This window comes from Lampetra fluviatilis, chromosome 5, assembly GCF_964198595.1.
Source record: "Lampetra fluviatilis chromosome 5, kcLamFluv1.1, whole genome shotgun sequence".
Classification (NCBI taxonomy): Eukaryota; Metazoa; Chordata; class Hyperoartia; order Petromyzontiformes; family Petromyzontidae; genus Lampetra; species Lampetra fluviatilis.
This window is the reverse complement of record NC_136279.1, coordinates 18,383,700-18,399,238: the sequence shown is the minus strand read 5'-3', so window position 1 is coordinate 18,399,238 and position 15,539 is coordinate 18,383,700. Positions and strand designations below refer to the sequence as shown.

The 15,539-nt window shown below is 57.6% G+C and overlaps 1 protein-coding gene across 1 annotated transcript; it reads right to left on the bottom strand.

Moving 5' to 3' along the window:
- Positions 1-1,066: 1,066 nt before the first annotated feature.
- LOC144932704 (uncharacterized) lies at positions 1,067-14,260 on the bottom strand. The gene is made up of 4 exons (XM_078857051.1): positions 11,577-14,260; positions 9,019-9,142; positions 7,159-8,079; positions 1,067-3,504 (listed from the first exon to the last, which is right to left on the bottom strand). The coding sequence occupies exons 1-4, from the start codon at positions 14,139-14,141 to the stop codon at positions 3,479-3,481; spliced, it is 3,636 nt and encodes a 1,211-aa protein (XP_078713177.1). The 5' UTR covers positions 14,142-14,260; the 3' UTR covers positions 1,067-3,478.
- Positions 14,261-15,539: the final 1,279 nt, after the last annotated feature.

Genomic DNA, 15,539 nt, shown 5'->3' with positions numbered 1-15,539 from the left:
ATAATAAGACTACTGTGCGCGCGAAGGCTTGGCAAGTTACACATGAACACACTGCACAGACAACTGCGACATTATACACCTTATTAAGTATGTTTGAGTGCGTGTGGGTGTGTTTATATATATCATATATAATGTATATGCAATTTGATAGTAAACCCATGGCATATCTTTTGTTTTTTTTACATCTTATAGCTATAATATATCTTCTCCGTAGCAATACAAAATATTACACTGTGTTCTACACCATCACCCCGATCCACGCTCCTTTGTAAAGATATGCAACAACAGCAACAGCAGCAGCAACAACAACAAAAATCTGGCATGGCAATAGTTACGCGTACTTGATGATTTTTTGTTGTTGCAAGATATATTTAGAAAAAGCGCCTAGCGTCGAATTACGTAGTCAATTGTCTTCCTCGCACGTCTCTGACGCACAGGGGGAGTCGGGCAAAACCAAAATAGCAAGAGGCGTTTTTTTCGTTTGAATTCGGTGAACAAGAGACGGCAGGTCCTTAATAAATAACGGCGCGGAGTTGTCCCTTGAACAGCCGCAGGCTTTCCGACCCCTGCTTTAGTAAAGTGTACGTCGCTGAGTTGTGTCGGAATAATAATACGATTTTAAGTCGTCTGTGAAACTCGCTTCCTCCTCCATTGCCGGGCCGACTACATCTACCGTAACATCGACGCGCGCGCACGTGCCACTATTATGCGCTACACCTCTGACGTCGACCGATTCCCCGCCAGCCGATTGGCTCAGGGTGCGTCACGTGACCCGCTCTAGTTTACATGCACAACCCAGCGCGCTCCCCTCGCCTCCCCCCCACCTCGATTATTTTGGCGGGAAAAAACCCACGTCCCGTTTCCATGGCAGCAGTCGTAGTCGCGGTCCCCTACGGCAAACGAAATACAAAAACGGCGACAAACTTTCCACAAGTTTCAACATAAAACCTAGAGCATGTTGGCATTTACAGCGCTTCGAATGGCACGTGCGAAATTGTAACACAACGAGTGACTCTGTCTTGAAGTCGTACAAAATATTGCCTTTGGGTTGTCAAAGTGACCACCATTTAGTTTTTTTTTGCAATAACTTCCCCTCAGTTTTGGCCATCATCATCACCATCTTCATAACCATCATCATCTTCATAACCATCATCACCTCACCATCTCTAACGTAACCCTCAGGCAATACGAAAAAACACATCTCGGCTCCTTCATCGTTAACACCGTTTACGATAGAAAAATATCCAATAGGTCAGCATAATCAACATGTTACACGTTTCGTGTTGTTAATACACGTGGACTGGACTAGCAAGAAAGGGCGTTCAGGAAATTGCTCCCCACGTAGTCGCAGCTAAGAGTTGGTGTAAATGTCCTTCGCGAGAAACTCGCCCCCGGCATATGAACGTGGAATTTACACCTCTATCTCGGGGCCGGCGAAGGAAATGGGCGCCACGTGGACTCTTTTTCATTAATACACTGGAATAATGCTTTTGATAAAGCTGTACCTTGAAAGCACTGGAAAGAGACAGGATGATAAAGTTAAATAAAGGATGTTAAGATCACGACGTACCGCATTTTTATGTAACGTAATTCAATTTTAACGGAGGACGAGCAAAACTAAAGAGAGCGACTTGCGTTCTCTGACGTAAATGCAACGGTGACATTTCCTATCGCGTTTTTTTATAGCCCTCAAATACAGTCAAGTGAGCAGTCGATTTCACCACTGACGGAACGGCGGCGGGAGATAGAGAGAGAAGAGAGATGGATAAAATCTCGGGTGAATAAGGATTTGTTGTTGTTGTTGTTGAAGCAAATGAACGGACGCCATTGAACACGGGCAAGCACCACAGACCACGGCAATCGATCGGTCAAATTCAATGTCGACGGTCAATTCGCGGAGGTCTCCCTCATCTGAAGCAACAAACAAAACAAATCCCAGGCCCCGGGTGTTGACACAAAATGGCGGGCGCTTTTCTTCATTGTGTTACGTCGCTGCATTTTCATGGTGCTCTAATTAAACTCTACACGTTAGTCAAATTGCGATTGCCGCTGCCATCGTATCAACGCTACATTTGTGAAAATACTGAGTTCGCTTTGATCTTATTCGACAGGTTGAGTTGACCTCTTTTCAAAAACGACTTTTCTTTGTTTTTGTGTCTCGCGATGGGAGGTCAGTCGGCCAAAACGTCAAAATTATTATACTCCATTATACTCAATCTTGATTTGAAGCTTATTGTTATACTCTTCAACCTTTTACATTTTTTTCTCTCGGCAGTCAAAATTATTTTAAACCCAACTTGCGTACGATCGATAAAGCAACGACAAATGTAACTTATCAATAAATACTGTTTACAAGACACCGCCAATGTTACACGTACATCCTTTGTGTGTATAACAGGCTCACAGCTTGTGATTATTATCGTTATTCTTATTATTTAGTTTCAAGTGACCTTTTCAAAAGTGCTTAGAAAAACTCCGAACCACAATTATGGCAACGATTTCCCTCACCAACGATCGCTCTTTCGCATTTTTCTTTTTCAATCTGTTCACCAAAAATCGTGCGCATTATAACGATCGCACTCAACGCCAAAGATAACAGCTCGGGTAGCTGAGATACAGAGTTCCCAATCAAGAGATCCCAGGAGTGTGTGAAATCCTGACCAGAGTCAACTCGGTCCCATCACTACCATCAACAATACCATTAGTACCATCATCATCATCCCTCCGGGGTCAGTAAAATGAGCATCACCCCAACTGAGGTTTCAAAGCAAAGTCAACAGTGGCTGTTCCTACGGTGGCGGGAGTGGGGGAGGGGGGAGAGACATCTTTTCCGCCATAGGAACATGGAATTGCCACCGCCGATCCAGCATCGCCAACGGAGACGATCGCCCCCCCCACCACCCCCTCCGCCGACCTCCCCAGGTCAGCGCAGTGGGCATCCACTCGGGGGGGGGGGGGGGGGTCACGACACCTCGGGAGAAGATTTGTGGGTACCCCGTGCACTAACGTGAAGCGTGTGAATTCGTGCAAACGCGTCCGTGGCTCGCTAACGAGCGCGCTAACGAGCGAGCTAACGAGCGAGCTAACGGGCGGGCGATGGGCAGGCAAGCGGCGTGGGTGGACGCGTCTTCATCGCAAGTCTCCCCGTGGTGTTCCCCACAGGAGGCCAGGGGCTCTCCACTCCATGCGACTCTCTGACCACCGTCACACCGCCTGACCGCACGACACACAGGGGGGGCCCAAAATCCAGGCATCTCCCCGATCAATCTTTTAGGACGCGACAGGACGAGGTTTGTGAGTGTTTCAGTGTTTCGTGAAGAAGCGCTACTGATATATTCTTCATCGTTATCGCTGTTACAGTAATAGTTTTTTTGTTTTTTAAATGTCTCCCGCCCGCTAGTAACGCGTGTGGCAATTAGCAATCGAAGCGTTGTGATCGTGGCGCCGTCGACGTCGATGCGAGCCCGCGCCCGCGGGGTCATTCCCCGGCCGTCTCGCCGCCACCTGTTGGCACAACGATGCAAAGGTCAGCGGTCACGGTGAACAAGAGACCCCGTCGTCCTTCATCCCGCAGACACCGTAACTTGTCCCAATCTCAACGCTCCTCTCCAGAGCACGCAACGTCGGGCCGAAGTTTGACATGTCGGTGGAACCGCTTGGGCCAACGTCGGCCCAGACGCGTCCACTGCTTGCCCTTGATAATTTACGATTCGATGAATCGTCAAGGGCAAATTGCGGCATACGATTGGATTCGAACAATCGATAACTCAGTTTAATTTTAACCGGCTCGCTTCCATCCAGGGCCATTCCGGGACGCGTTTTGACGTCAACGCGCTCAAAGGGGAGAGTTTCAAATGGAAGTTAGTTTCTGTCTCATGACGATTTGACACCGAGAGCACGAATTCAATTAAAAAAAACAACAAAAAAAACGACAACAAAAACATGTGCTCCCCCAGTCAACACATGCCCACGTTGTCACGTGGTTGGAACCGTTGGACCAACGTTGGCCCAACGTTTCTTCGTTTATTGGATCTGCATCGTCCGCGGACTTCATCGTGTTGCCTTTGCAGCAGGGAAACGTGCCGCCACATTCTGAGTGCAGGGTGCGGTATGCCCCCAACGTTCCTGGGCTGTAAACTCACCCCTCCCCCCCCAACCCACCACGGTGGGAATAAAGTCAGGTGCCGGCACGCAGGGCGATGTTTGTACCGCGCTGTTACCTTGGCTGGGGTGGGATTGGGGGGGGGCAGAGGCTTTGTGCGATGCCGTTTAAGGTATTTGTTTTATAAACTTAAAGAGATACTGTGGGCCCACGTGCAGATAAAGACAAAGTTCCCCCCGTATAGCTTTCGACAGAAAGTTGGGACAAGTGTTGTTCGCGAGCACCGATGATGGCCGGCATGGCACACGAAGGGGGGGTGGGGTGGCCAACACCACGCCTGGCCGCCTTTTCCTCCGCAATAGCGATTTTTAACACACCGCGCCAGGTACTTATTTAACGCTGAGTAGACTTAGGAGAGGCCAGGAAAGGTTAAGACACTACTTTGCTAATGATGGCCTGGGAGTCAAACTCAGGTTTGCGGCTTTTGTAGCCAAGTGCGCAAAGCACCCCGCCGCTGCTCCCCGTACAAAGATCCCCAGAATGGCTTTCAACAGAAAGTTGGGGCAAAGTGCTATTAGCGAGCACACTCGCGTACACAGGCACGCGCATAGACACTGAAGAGAAGCCAAATAAAACACAAAGATGGAAGGACAAACACTGAACAGCAGAGACAACTATCCTCCCTCTAGCCTGGACAAAGCTCTGAGACAAGGCATGTTAGAGAGACCCTCTTAAAGCCAGAAAGGGAGCACGTGTATGTGTGTTTGTTTTAGAAGCACTCGAGCCAGTGGTCAGTCCAATATAACTGGTCACGGGGCTTCGATTCCCCTGACCACAGTTAACAGTGGGAAGTGTCTCAACCGGTCCTGGGCCTCCCCCGAATGTGGAGATAAATGCGGCCACGGTGTCGTAATAGTGCCCCACACAAACATCTCTTGCACTGTGCCGGTCTTGATAGGTGCTCGCTGACAACCCCAAGAGTTTGTGCAGGCCAGTGGTTCTTAACCTTGACTGCAGACTTGCACCCCTTTGGTTCTCAATTGTGAAAAAACAAATGTACGTTCATAAATACATGGGTTTCATGAAACAAGGTTGTAACTTACGTGCCCGTGCTTAGTTTGTGTTTGGATGATTTACCTTAAAAAAAATGTGGCCACCCTCAGAAAGGACATCTCACACCCCCAGGGGGTGCAGTGTGCAACCCCAGGCTAAGATCCACAGGCGTAGGCCAAATGAGGGATCTTTGTTCGAGTAAGGCTGGGCAACCAGCCATAAAATCACGCCTCTCTTCGGGAGGGAAACCCTAAAATCTTGCTTTTATTTCTACTCAAATTATGTACATGAACAAATTGAGGCATTGCTGTTACCAGCGGTGACTGTTGCCTCAGCGCCGAACCTCAGACGTTCGGATTAAAGGCCCATGGTGTTGACGGAAACGCTTGAGGGACATTTTCCTAATTTCCTTTGCAAATGAAGGCCGCTTGCCAATGCACCCAACGTCCCACTGCACCTTAGTTAGTGAGCAGTGGTGGTGGTGAAGCTGCTTGTTACACTCGGCGCAATAAACAATACAATATATCCATAATAGAGGTTTTTTGTTGGGTTAGATCGTGTAAATATAAATGTGTGTCGTTAAACCCGCCACCACCCGACACAGTCAACTAGTTAAGGTTTGTCACGTAAACAAAAATGTGCCAATTCGTTACTAGTTCAGCACACCGGTTGTGTTGGGGAGTGAACCCACAACATTTATTACAATTCGATTACCGTGACGTTTCGCTGGTAATTATAACAACCAGCCTCATCGGGCGACAGCCACAGAGTTGTGGAGAAACCCTCCGTCTCTTTCGGTCTTAAATAGAGGGGGTGACTGTGAAGGATTTGACGACACATTCATATTTACGCGACCTAAACTAAAAAAAACCCTCTGTAATGGATAATATTGGTGGCGAAAGCCTCCGTTTGGAATGAACATTAAAATAATTCACAGGCCTCCCGTCAATCTACTGCTGGATGAAGGCCTCGCTACTTTCGTGCTTTCGTGCCGGTTGTGGGGGGTAGTTGTTGTTTGACTTGCATCCCACTGGGATATTTTCACAGTGTTGGTGTACGGTGATTTTTCTGCAATATTTAGCTGTCTTTTCTTGGATTTTCTGTTTGCACATAGTCACTTTAAGATGTTTTCTTGTTCATGTTTTTGTTTTTTTGTTGCGGTTGCACCCGATTCAAGAGTCGAATGGCTCACAGGGCTACACCTAATAAATGAACTTGAACTTTTAACCAAAACCGCGCCAACAAAACGCACCACGCTGCTCAGGACCGACCGTTGCAGACGTCGCTTGCCACCAACGTTAGCCGTGGCCGGGAGCCGGTGGGGAGGGGGCGTGGTGCATTGTGCGAACCAAAGCGCCACTGCTCCTCGCCACAATTAGTGTATCGTGACAATTCAAATGATTTCCTTGCACAGGAAAGCCTCGTGACTGTCTTTCGTGAGGGTCCCTGCTGGGAATATTTGCCCAGTCCCCTATTTTTTTCCTTTTTATTGGGTGCAATATCAGACATTAGTGCATATAATCGGCATGATCATTGGTTCACTGCAGCTCAAAGACTCAGTCCCTACAATACAAGGCGTGTGGCAAAGTTAGGAGATGTGCCATGTGTGCTTGGCATTTGAGGCACCTGCAGACCAGAATCAGTGATTTCGCTGACAATCTGTTCAGGGAGGCAGTTTCATATTCGGACAGCACAGTGATGGGAGCTTCTGTCCAGGGAGAATATTCGTTCCACTGTCCTCGGTGTCTTCACGCTAACCAAAGTTGCGAGCCAAGCGAGTTGGCCCAACGTTGGCATGTTTACCAGGCCTCTCCCTTGGTCATCTCGGTATTATTAATCAAATGAGTGCATGTGTAGTGAATAAGCAGCAGAGTTGGAGAGAGACATGGTAATATGTGCTCAATAACAACAGCACACTCTGTATGACATGGCTTATGGCGGGGGGGAGGGGTTTCATTTGTTGTGGTGTTGCTGATGGTTGCCATCCTACCCGTGTCACTCACCGTGTACAGCATCACAGACGCGCGTCACCGAGAATCGGGACAGCACTGGCGTCGACACCCGGAACCGAGACGGTGGGGTCTGCATGCTGGGTGAGGCCTTGGCAACAGGCGAGGCCTGCATGCTGGGTGAAGCCTTGGCAACAGGCGAGGCCTGCATGCTGGGTGAGGCCTTGGCAACAGGCGACGCCTGGATGTCTGGTGAGGCCTTGGCAACAGGCGTTGCCTGGATGCTGGGTGAGGCCTTGGCAACAGGCGAGGCCTGCATGCTGGGTGAGGCCTTGGCAACAGGCGAGGCCTGCATGCTGGGTGAGGCCTTGGCAACAGGCGATGCCTGGATGTCTGGTGAGGCCTTGGCAACAGACGAGGCCTGCATGCTGGGTGAGGCCTTGGCAACAAGTGAAGCCTGGTTGCTGGGTGAGGCCTTGGCAACAGGCGAGGCCTGGATCCCGGGTGAGGCCTCGGCAACAGGTGAGGCCTGCATGCTGGGTGAGGCCTTGGCAACAGGTGAAGCCTGGTTGCTGGGTGAGGCCTTGGCAACAGGCGAGGCCTGGATCCCGGGTGAGGCCTCGGCAACAGGTGAGGTCTGGATGCCCGGCGAGGCCTGGTTGCCGGACAAGGGCTGGCCGCCATCCTCGGTGCTTGCGGAGAGCAGAACAGGCCCTGTCGGCGACGACGCTGGCAAAACGGAGGCCTGCGCGTTTTCATCACACCCCAACCACGTGGCGAAATTGCTGCCGTTTCCACCGTCGTCGTCGTCACCATCAGCAGCGGCCCCCGCGTCGTCATCGCTGTCCCCGGCGCCGGCGCGGAGTGTAGGTGATGCGTGCCGTGGCGTGTCCTGCCGCACCAGGCGAGGCCCCGGGGGGAGGTCTTCATCGTCCCACTCGTAGCCGGCGCCGCCGCCGCCGCTGCCACCGCCGACTGTTGGACAAAGGGAGTGGGGTCCCAGTTACGAGCGGCCGGGCACTTCAAAGGGAACTGTCCACAACACTGGCAGCAGCAGCAACAAGAAGCACCACCAGGTCCACTCCTACAGCAGCCGAGTTGTTAACTCCCTCGCCTGGTATGCAGGAGGTGGTGGGTTCGATCCCGACCCTGATGCCTGCTGTAAATTTGAAGTTTGCGTGTGGTCACGTGGATTTTTCTCCGGCTCCTCCGGTTTTTTACTCCACTCTTAGTATCAACGTGCGTTTCGAGTATTGAGCTGCTATAAATTTGCACGTGATAAGCCACTTCGGCGAGCTATCACTTGTGGCCAGGCCGCTTCTGAAAGAATGCGATATAGCTCAGTGGGCCTTACCTCGTGAAATTAGTGCCACAGCTGCTACCATAGCAGCACACCATCATGAGCACAACCATCATCACCGCCAGCATTAGCAGCACACGCAACAGCAGTAGCAGTAGTAGCACAGTCACCATCATCACCTCCACCACCATTAACAAAGCCAACACCAGCACCAGCACCACATGCAACAGGCGCTGTAGCTGCAACAGCAATGTGACCACCATCATCGTCTCCACCACCATTAACACCAGCAGCAGTAGCAGCAGCAACAGCACTACCACCATTAACATGGCCATCGCCACAGCAGCATCACCATGGCACCATCACCATTACCGTACCATCACCACCACGGCACCACCACCACGGCACCACCACCACGGCACCACCACCACGGCACCACCACCACAACACCACCACCACGGCACCACCACCACAACACCACCACCACGGCACCACCACCACGGCACCACCAACACAGCAGCATCACCATGGCACCATCACCAGTACGGCACCACCACCACGGCACCACCACCACAACACCACCACCACGGCACCACCACCAGCACGACCCTTGCCTTCCTCGTGATGGCCCCCTTCATCCCCTTCGGAGGAGCAGGGCGCCCTGGCGCCGAGCTGCGTCCCCTCGGCGCCGTCATCCTCCGTTAGGCCACGGTCTCCAAGCTCGCTTGTGGGGCTCTCCTGCCCGACGCATGCACACAAACAAAGACAAGGATTCCCCGTGTAGCCTTAACAGACTGTTGGGGCAAGTGCTGTTTGCGAGCACCTATGAAGGCTGGCACGGTACACGAGGGGGTGGGGTGGCCAGTAAACACGCCCGGCTGCCCTTTGTCTCCCCAGTGGCGATGTTCTCACACACTGAACGAGGTCTCATTTGAGGCGGGGGAGAACTTGGGGAGGCGCAGAACCGGCTCAGATAATCATCACTAGTGTTGGCTCGTAGCCCAGCGCGCTAACCGCTATCCCCACAGTAACCCCTAACGCCGTTTGTTAGCGAGCACCTTTCAGAGCCATTCATAATTTATTCAGAACTTCCTCGAGAAATGTCCGCCTCAATGGGGGTGCACTCTGCTCACTCTCTGAGCAGCGCACTGACACTGGCGACCGTGCAGGCCTTCAAAGTGTTGTGGAATAGCTGTCGTGCTGTTGCCGGTGACCCTAGCAGCGATCGCGGCGTTGCTGGTGACACCGGCAGTGATCACAGAGATTCTGGTGACCCGAGCAGTGATCACGGTGTTGCCGGTGACTGTTATCAGTGATCACGGTGTTGCTTATGACTCTAGCAGCGATCAGTGTTGCTGGTGAGTGTAGCAGTGATCAGTGTTGCTGGTGAGTGTAGCAATGATCACGGTGTTGCTGGTGAGTCTAGCAGCGATCAGTGTTGCTGGTGAGTGTAGCAATGATCGGTGTTGCTGGTGAGTCTAGCAGCGATCAGTGTTGCTGGTGAGTGTAGCAATGATCAGTGTTGCTGGTGAGTGTAGCAGTGATCAGTGTTGCTGGTGAGTGTAGCAGTGATCAGTGTTGCTGGTGAGTGTAGCAATGATCAGTGTTGCTGGTGAGTGTAGCAGCGATCAGTGTTGCTGGTGAGTGTAGCAATGATCAGTGTTGCTGGTGAGTGTAGCAGTGATCAGTGTTGCTGGTGAGTGTAGCAGTGATCAGTGTTGCTGGTGAGTGTAGCAATGATCAGTGTTGCTGGTGAGTGTAGCAGTGATCAGTGTTGCTGGTGAGTCTAGCAGCGATCAGTGTTGCTGGTGAGTGTAGCAATGATCAGTGTTGCTGGTGAGTGTAGCAGTGATCAGTGTTGCTGGTGAGTGTAGCAGCGATCAGTGTTGCTGGTGAGTGTAGCAGCGATCAGTGTTGCTGGTGAGTGTAGCAATGATCGGTGTTGCTGGTGAGTCTAGCAGTGATCAGTGTTGCTGGTGAGTGTAGCAATGATCAGTGTTGCTGGTGAGTGTAGCAGTGATCAGTGTTGCTGGTGAGTGTAGCAATGATCAGTGTTGCTGGTGAGTGTAGCAGTGATCAGTGTTGCTGGTGAGTCTAGCAGCGATCAGTGTTGCTGGTGAGTGTAGCAATGATCAGTGTTGCTGGTGAGTGTAGCAGTGATCAGTGTTGCTGGTGAGTGTAGCAGTGATCAGTGTTGCTGGTGAGTGTAGCAGCGATCAGTGTTGCTGGTGAGTGTAGCAGTGATCAGTGTTGCTGATTACTCTAGCAGTGATCAGTGTTGCTGGTGAGTGTAGCAGTGATCAGTGTTGCTGTTGAGTGTAGCAGTGATCAGTGTTGCTGGTTACTCTAGCAGTGATCAGTGTTGCTGGTGAGTGTAGCAGTGATCAGTGTTGCTGGTGAGTGTAGCAGTGATCAGTGTTGCTGATTACTCTAGCAGTGATCAGTGTTGCTGGTGAGTGTAGCAGTGATCAGTGTTGCTGTTGAGTGTAGCAATGATCAGTGTTGCTGGTTACTCTAGCAGTGATCAGTGTTGCTGGTGAGTGTAGCAGTGATCAGTGTTGCTGGTGAGTGTAGCAGTGATCAGTGTTGCTGTTGAGTGTAGCAATGATCAGTGTTGCTGGTTACTCTAGCAGTGATCAGTGTTGCTGGTGAGTGTAGCAGTGATCAGTGTTGCTGTTGAGTGTAGCAATGATCAGTGTTGCTGTTGAGTGTAGCAGTGATCAGTGTTGCTGTTGAGTGTAGCAATGATCAGTGTTGCTGATTACTCTAGCAGTGATCAGTGTTGCTGGTGAGTGTAGCAATGATCACGGTGTTGCTGATTACTCTAGCAGTGATCAGTGTTGCTGGTGAGTGTAGCAGCGATCAGTGTTGCTGTTGAGTGTAGCAGTGATCACGGTGTTGCTGTTGAGTGTAGCAGTGATCACGGTGTTGCCGGTGACTGTTATCAGTGATCACAGTGTTGCTTATGACTCTAGCAGCGATCAGTGTTGCTGGTGAGTGTAGCAGCGATCACGGTGTTGCTGATTACTCTAGCAGCGATCAGTGTTGCTGGTGAGTGTAGCAGCGACTGCGGCGCTGCTGGTAATTGCAGCTGTGACTACCCACAATGCAGCAGGACCCCCCCCCCCCACCCCCGACAATGAGCCTCGGGACTCGGCGAGCCGCCACACACCTCGTCAAACAGGTAGACGGTGACGTCGTCGAAGAACGACACCATCTTCTTGGAGCGGACCCCCTTGGCGGCCTCTGATGGGAGGCCGCGGAGGTCGCCGGGTGGTCTCAGCATGCTCCGCAGAGAGCGATCGCCCTCCGACTCCGTCACCACCACGGGCACCGGCTCCGCTCCCCCGGCGTTGGCTCCATCGCCGCAATCGTCGCCATCGCCGCCGTCGCCCCCGCGGCGATCGCCGAAGCCGCCGCCGCCGTCGTCGTCGTCGTCGTCGTCGCTGTCCGAGCTGTTGCCCTGCACGCTGTACACCACCATGTCCTCCTCCGAGTCCTCGCTGTGCACGTCATCCACCTCTTCTTCCTCTTCGTCGCCGCGCCGTGCCGCCACCGCTTCCTTGGCGACGGCGGCCGGCGCCGTGGGTTCCGGCGGCGGCGGCGGCTGCTCGGCGATTCCGTCCGGGACCTCTGCTCGGACGTCTCTGTCATCGCTCGCGAGCACCTCGTCCCCCTCCTCGTCCCCCTCCTCCTCCTCCTCCTCCGCCCGCCGCTCGTCGGCGTCGGCGGCACCGGCGGGGCCGTCGCCCGAGCGGCGCCGCGGCCCCGCCGCCACCGGCCAGGCCGCGGCGCCGCGACGGCGCTCGTCTCCTACCGCGCCGTCCGTCCGCGCGTCCCACCCGTCCGTCACTCGTGCGTCCGGCACCGCGCTGTCGTTGGCACCGTCGTCTTCCTCCTCCTCCTCCTCCTCGTTGGTGTCAATGTCGTTGTAATCGCCGCAAAGCACGATGTGACCGCGCGCCAGCGGGGGCCTCGCGGGCGCCGGCTCCCCACTCGAGCCTCCGGCCCGGTCCGATCCCTCGCTCGGGGACGGCCGATGCTCGCGGCACCGCGGCCCTCCACCTCCACCGCCGCCACAATCGATTTGGCAGAAAGTCTGCGCGGCCGCCGACACCGCCCGGCCCAGAACGGCGTCGTCTCCACCCGCCCGCTGGCCTTGCGCCATCGTCCCCACCGGCGCTTTGTCTCCCAATCCGGCGTCAGCGTCGCCGTCCGAGAAGTACGCCGAGTCCCTATTGGGCGGTTCCAGCGCCAGCGGCGACGCCATCGCATCCCCGGCGCCGCCCTCCATCTCGTCGCCCTCGTCCACCTCGTCGGCGTCGGTCGTCACCGCGACCTCCACGGCGAGGGCGCCGGCGGCGGGAGAGCCGACGGCGCCATCCGCGCCGTCGTCCTTCCCCGCGTGGCAGCCGCGCAGCTTGGCCGGCTCGAGCCCGCTGGGCGCCGGCGACTCCACGTTCTCCGTGTCGTAACCGCTGTCGCCGGCGCCGGCCTGCTGGAGAGACGGGTGCGACAGGGGGCTGTCGAAGTCGGCGCCGGAGTCCGGAGGGGGGCTCGACGTGTCCGACAGCGCCGCCTTCGCCTCCTGCGCCGCCGCATCCGCGGCGTCCGGGGCCGCCGCCGCCGCCGGCGCCGGCGCCCCGCGCCGCGAGTCCCCTCCGTCCATCGCCCGCGCCCCGTAGAAGGGGTCGGCCTGCGCTTCCGGCTGCTTCTTCGGCGCCGTCGCCGCCGCCGACGCCGTCGCGACCGGCGCCGCGTCCTGGGCGAACGCCGGTTTCTCCGGCTCGACGCGTCTCACGGCGCCGGCGATGTTGCCGGCGCCGCCGCCTCCGCACTGCCTCGCTTCGTCCGCTTTCTCCCCGACGGCGAGGCCCGCGCCGGCTGTGATGGCGACGTACTTCTCCTCCCCGTAGCACCCGGAGCGCTCCTCTACGCCCGGCGAGCCCCGTCGCGGCGGGTACTTGGCGGCGCAGGCGTCCAGGGCGAGCTCCTCGCGCTCACCGTGTCGGTAGCGGTCGAGCAGGACGTGCTGCTGCTGCTGCTGCTGCTGGTGCACGCCCTCGCAGTATCCTCGCACCGGCAAGTGCCGTTCGTCGACGGACGTGCAGCCGCACGCCTCCAGGTGGTACCCGCCACCGCCGCCGCCGCCCCCGTAGCTGCCACGTGCGTAAGAGCTCTTCTCGCACGGCCGGGAGACGTCGCCCCAGCCGCCGCTGCCGGCGACGCGCGGCATCATGACGCCAACCCCGGCATCGCAGCAGGCGGCCGGGTGGCAGCCGCCCGCCAGCGCGCAGCACCGCTGCTCGAGCAGGAGACCGCCGGCGCCGTCCGCCGCCGGCTGCGCGAACCCCTTCCCGCAGCGGTAGCTGCACTGCGGGCAGCCGGCGCCGTGCGAGGGCACCATGGCGTACGTGGCCGGCACCGGCACGGGCCCCGGAATGCCGCCGCCGCCTCCGCCGCAGCAGCTCACGGGCAGCACTCCGCCCCCGCCCATCACGCTGGATCCGGCGCCGCCGCCGCCGCAGCGGGAGTAGCAGCCGGCGACCTTGCAGGCGACGGGGACGCCGAACGGGCCCGGCGCGCCGGCGTAGAAGTCGCGCGGCTCCGGCTCGTAGGCCCGCACGGGGCCGTCGTACAGCAGCAGGCCGCACTCGCCCGGCGAGTAGCAGGCCTCCGCCCGCCCGCCGTCGCCGTAGCCGCCCGCGCCACCGCCGAGCTTGTCCGCGTAGCGCATCGGAGCCGCCACCCCCGGCGGCCGCCTCCGGCTCCCCGCACATCCCCGCGCGACGGGCCGCGCCGCCGCCGCCGCCGCCGAGAATCAGCAGCCCGGGGCCTCCGGCGTCGCCCAGGTCGACCACGTCGTCGCCGCCGGTGCCGCCGCCGGTCCCGCCGGCGCCGTAGCGGAAGGAGAACGCGGCGTGACCGGCGAAGGGCCCCATGCTGGCGCGGTCCGTGAGCAGCAGCCCGAAGTCGGACGAGTCGTGCGCGCGGCGCCGGGCCGCTCCGGGCCGCTCCTGCTGCGAGTACGAGCGCCGCACGCCGGCGCCGCGCGCCTTCGCCTGCGGCGGCAGCGTCGGCGGAGGTGGCGGTGGCGGCGGCGGCGGGACGAAGGGGGCGGCGCGGCCGTCGCCCAGCTCGGGGAGGCTCGCCGGCGGGTTCCAGGCGCCGGCGGGAGGGAGGCGCCCGCAGCAGCCGCCGTCGAAGGAGCGGCTGGCGGCCGACGCCGAGAAGGCGTGCGTGAGGCGGCCCGGCCCCGAGAACGGCGCCACCGCGCTCGACGCCGCGGCCGGCGTCGGGGGCTGCGGCGGCGCCTGCTGCTGCTGCAGCGACATCCGTGGGCGGCGGTAGCCGGCGCGGAGGTCGTGCGCCGTCGTGTAGCACGCCGCCCGCTCGCTACCCTCCCCGCCCAGCAGGTGCGCCGTCTCCGCCTCCCCGTCGTCGTCGTCGTCCTCCTCGTCGTCGTCCTCGTCCGAGCTGTCCGCGAAGACGCGGTCGTAGCGGCTGTCCAGCTGCTGCTGCTGCTGCTGCCGCTGGTGATGGTGGTGGTGCCGGTGCTCATCGACGCCGTCGTCATCGCCGCCGTCCTCCCCCTCCTCGTCGTCGTCCCCGCGCTGCTCGCCGGCCCCGCCGCACACGCGGATCAGCGGCTCCATGGCGAGGGAGGCGGCGGGGCTGCCCAGGCTGTTGCCGTGGCGACTGAGGAACTCGGTGCGCATCTCCTCGATGCCGGCGCTCTGCAGGATGCTGAAGCGGCTGCGCAGCAGCGAGTCGCACTCGGGGTCGCCCCCGTGCTCCGACGGCCCCCCGGCCGCGCCGCTGCCGCCGCTGCTGCCGCTGCTGCCGCTGCTCCCGCTGCCGCTGCTGCTGCTGTCGTCGTCGTCCCGTCGGCCGCAGCAGCCGCCGGAGCCGTCGCCGTCGCCGTCCAGGTCGTTGTCGGCGCCGTCGAGGTCGACGGAGCAGCGGCCGTCGTGGTCGTCGTGGTCGTCGCCGCCGTCGCCGCCGCCGCCGCCCGCGCCGACGCCGCCGCCTTCGTCCTCGTCCTCGTCCCGGCCGGCGCCGCCGGCGCGTCCCTCCAGCCGCACGAAGTAGTCGCCGCACACGGAGGGGCTCCCCGCCGCCAGCACCGGCAGCT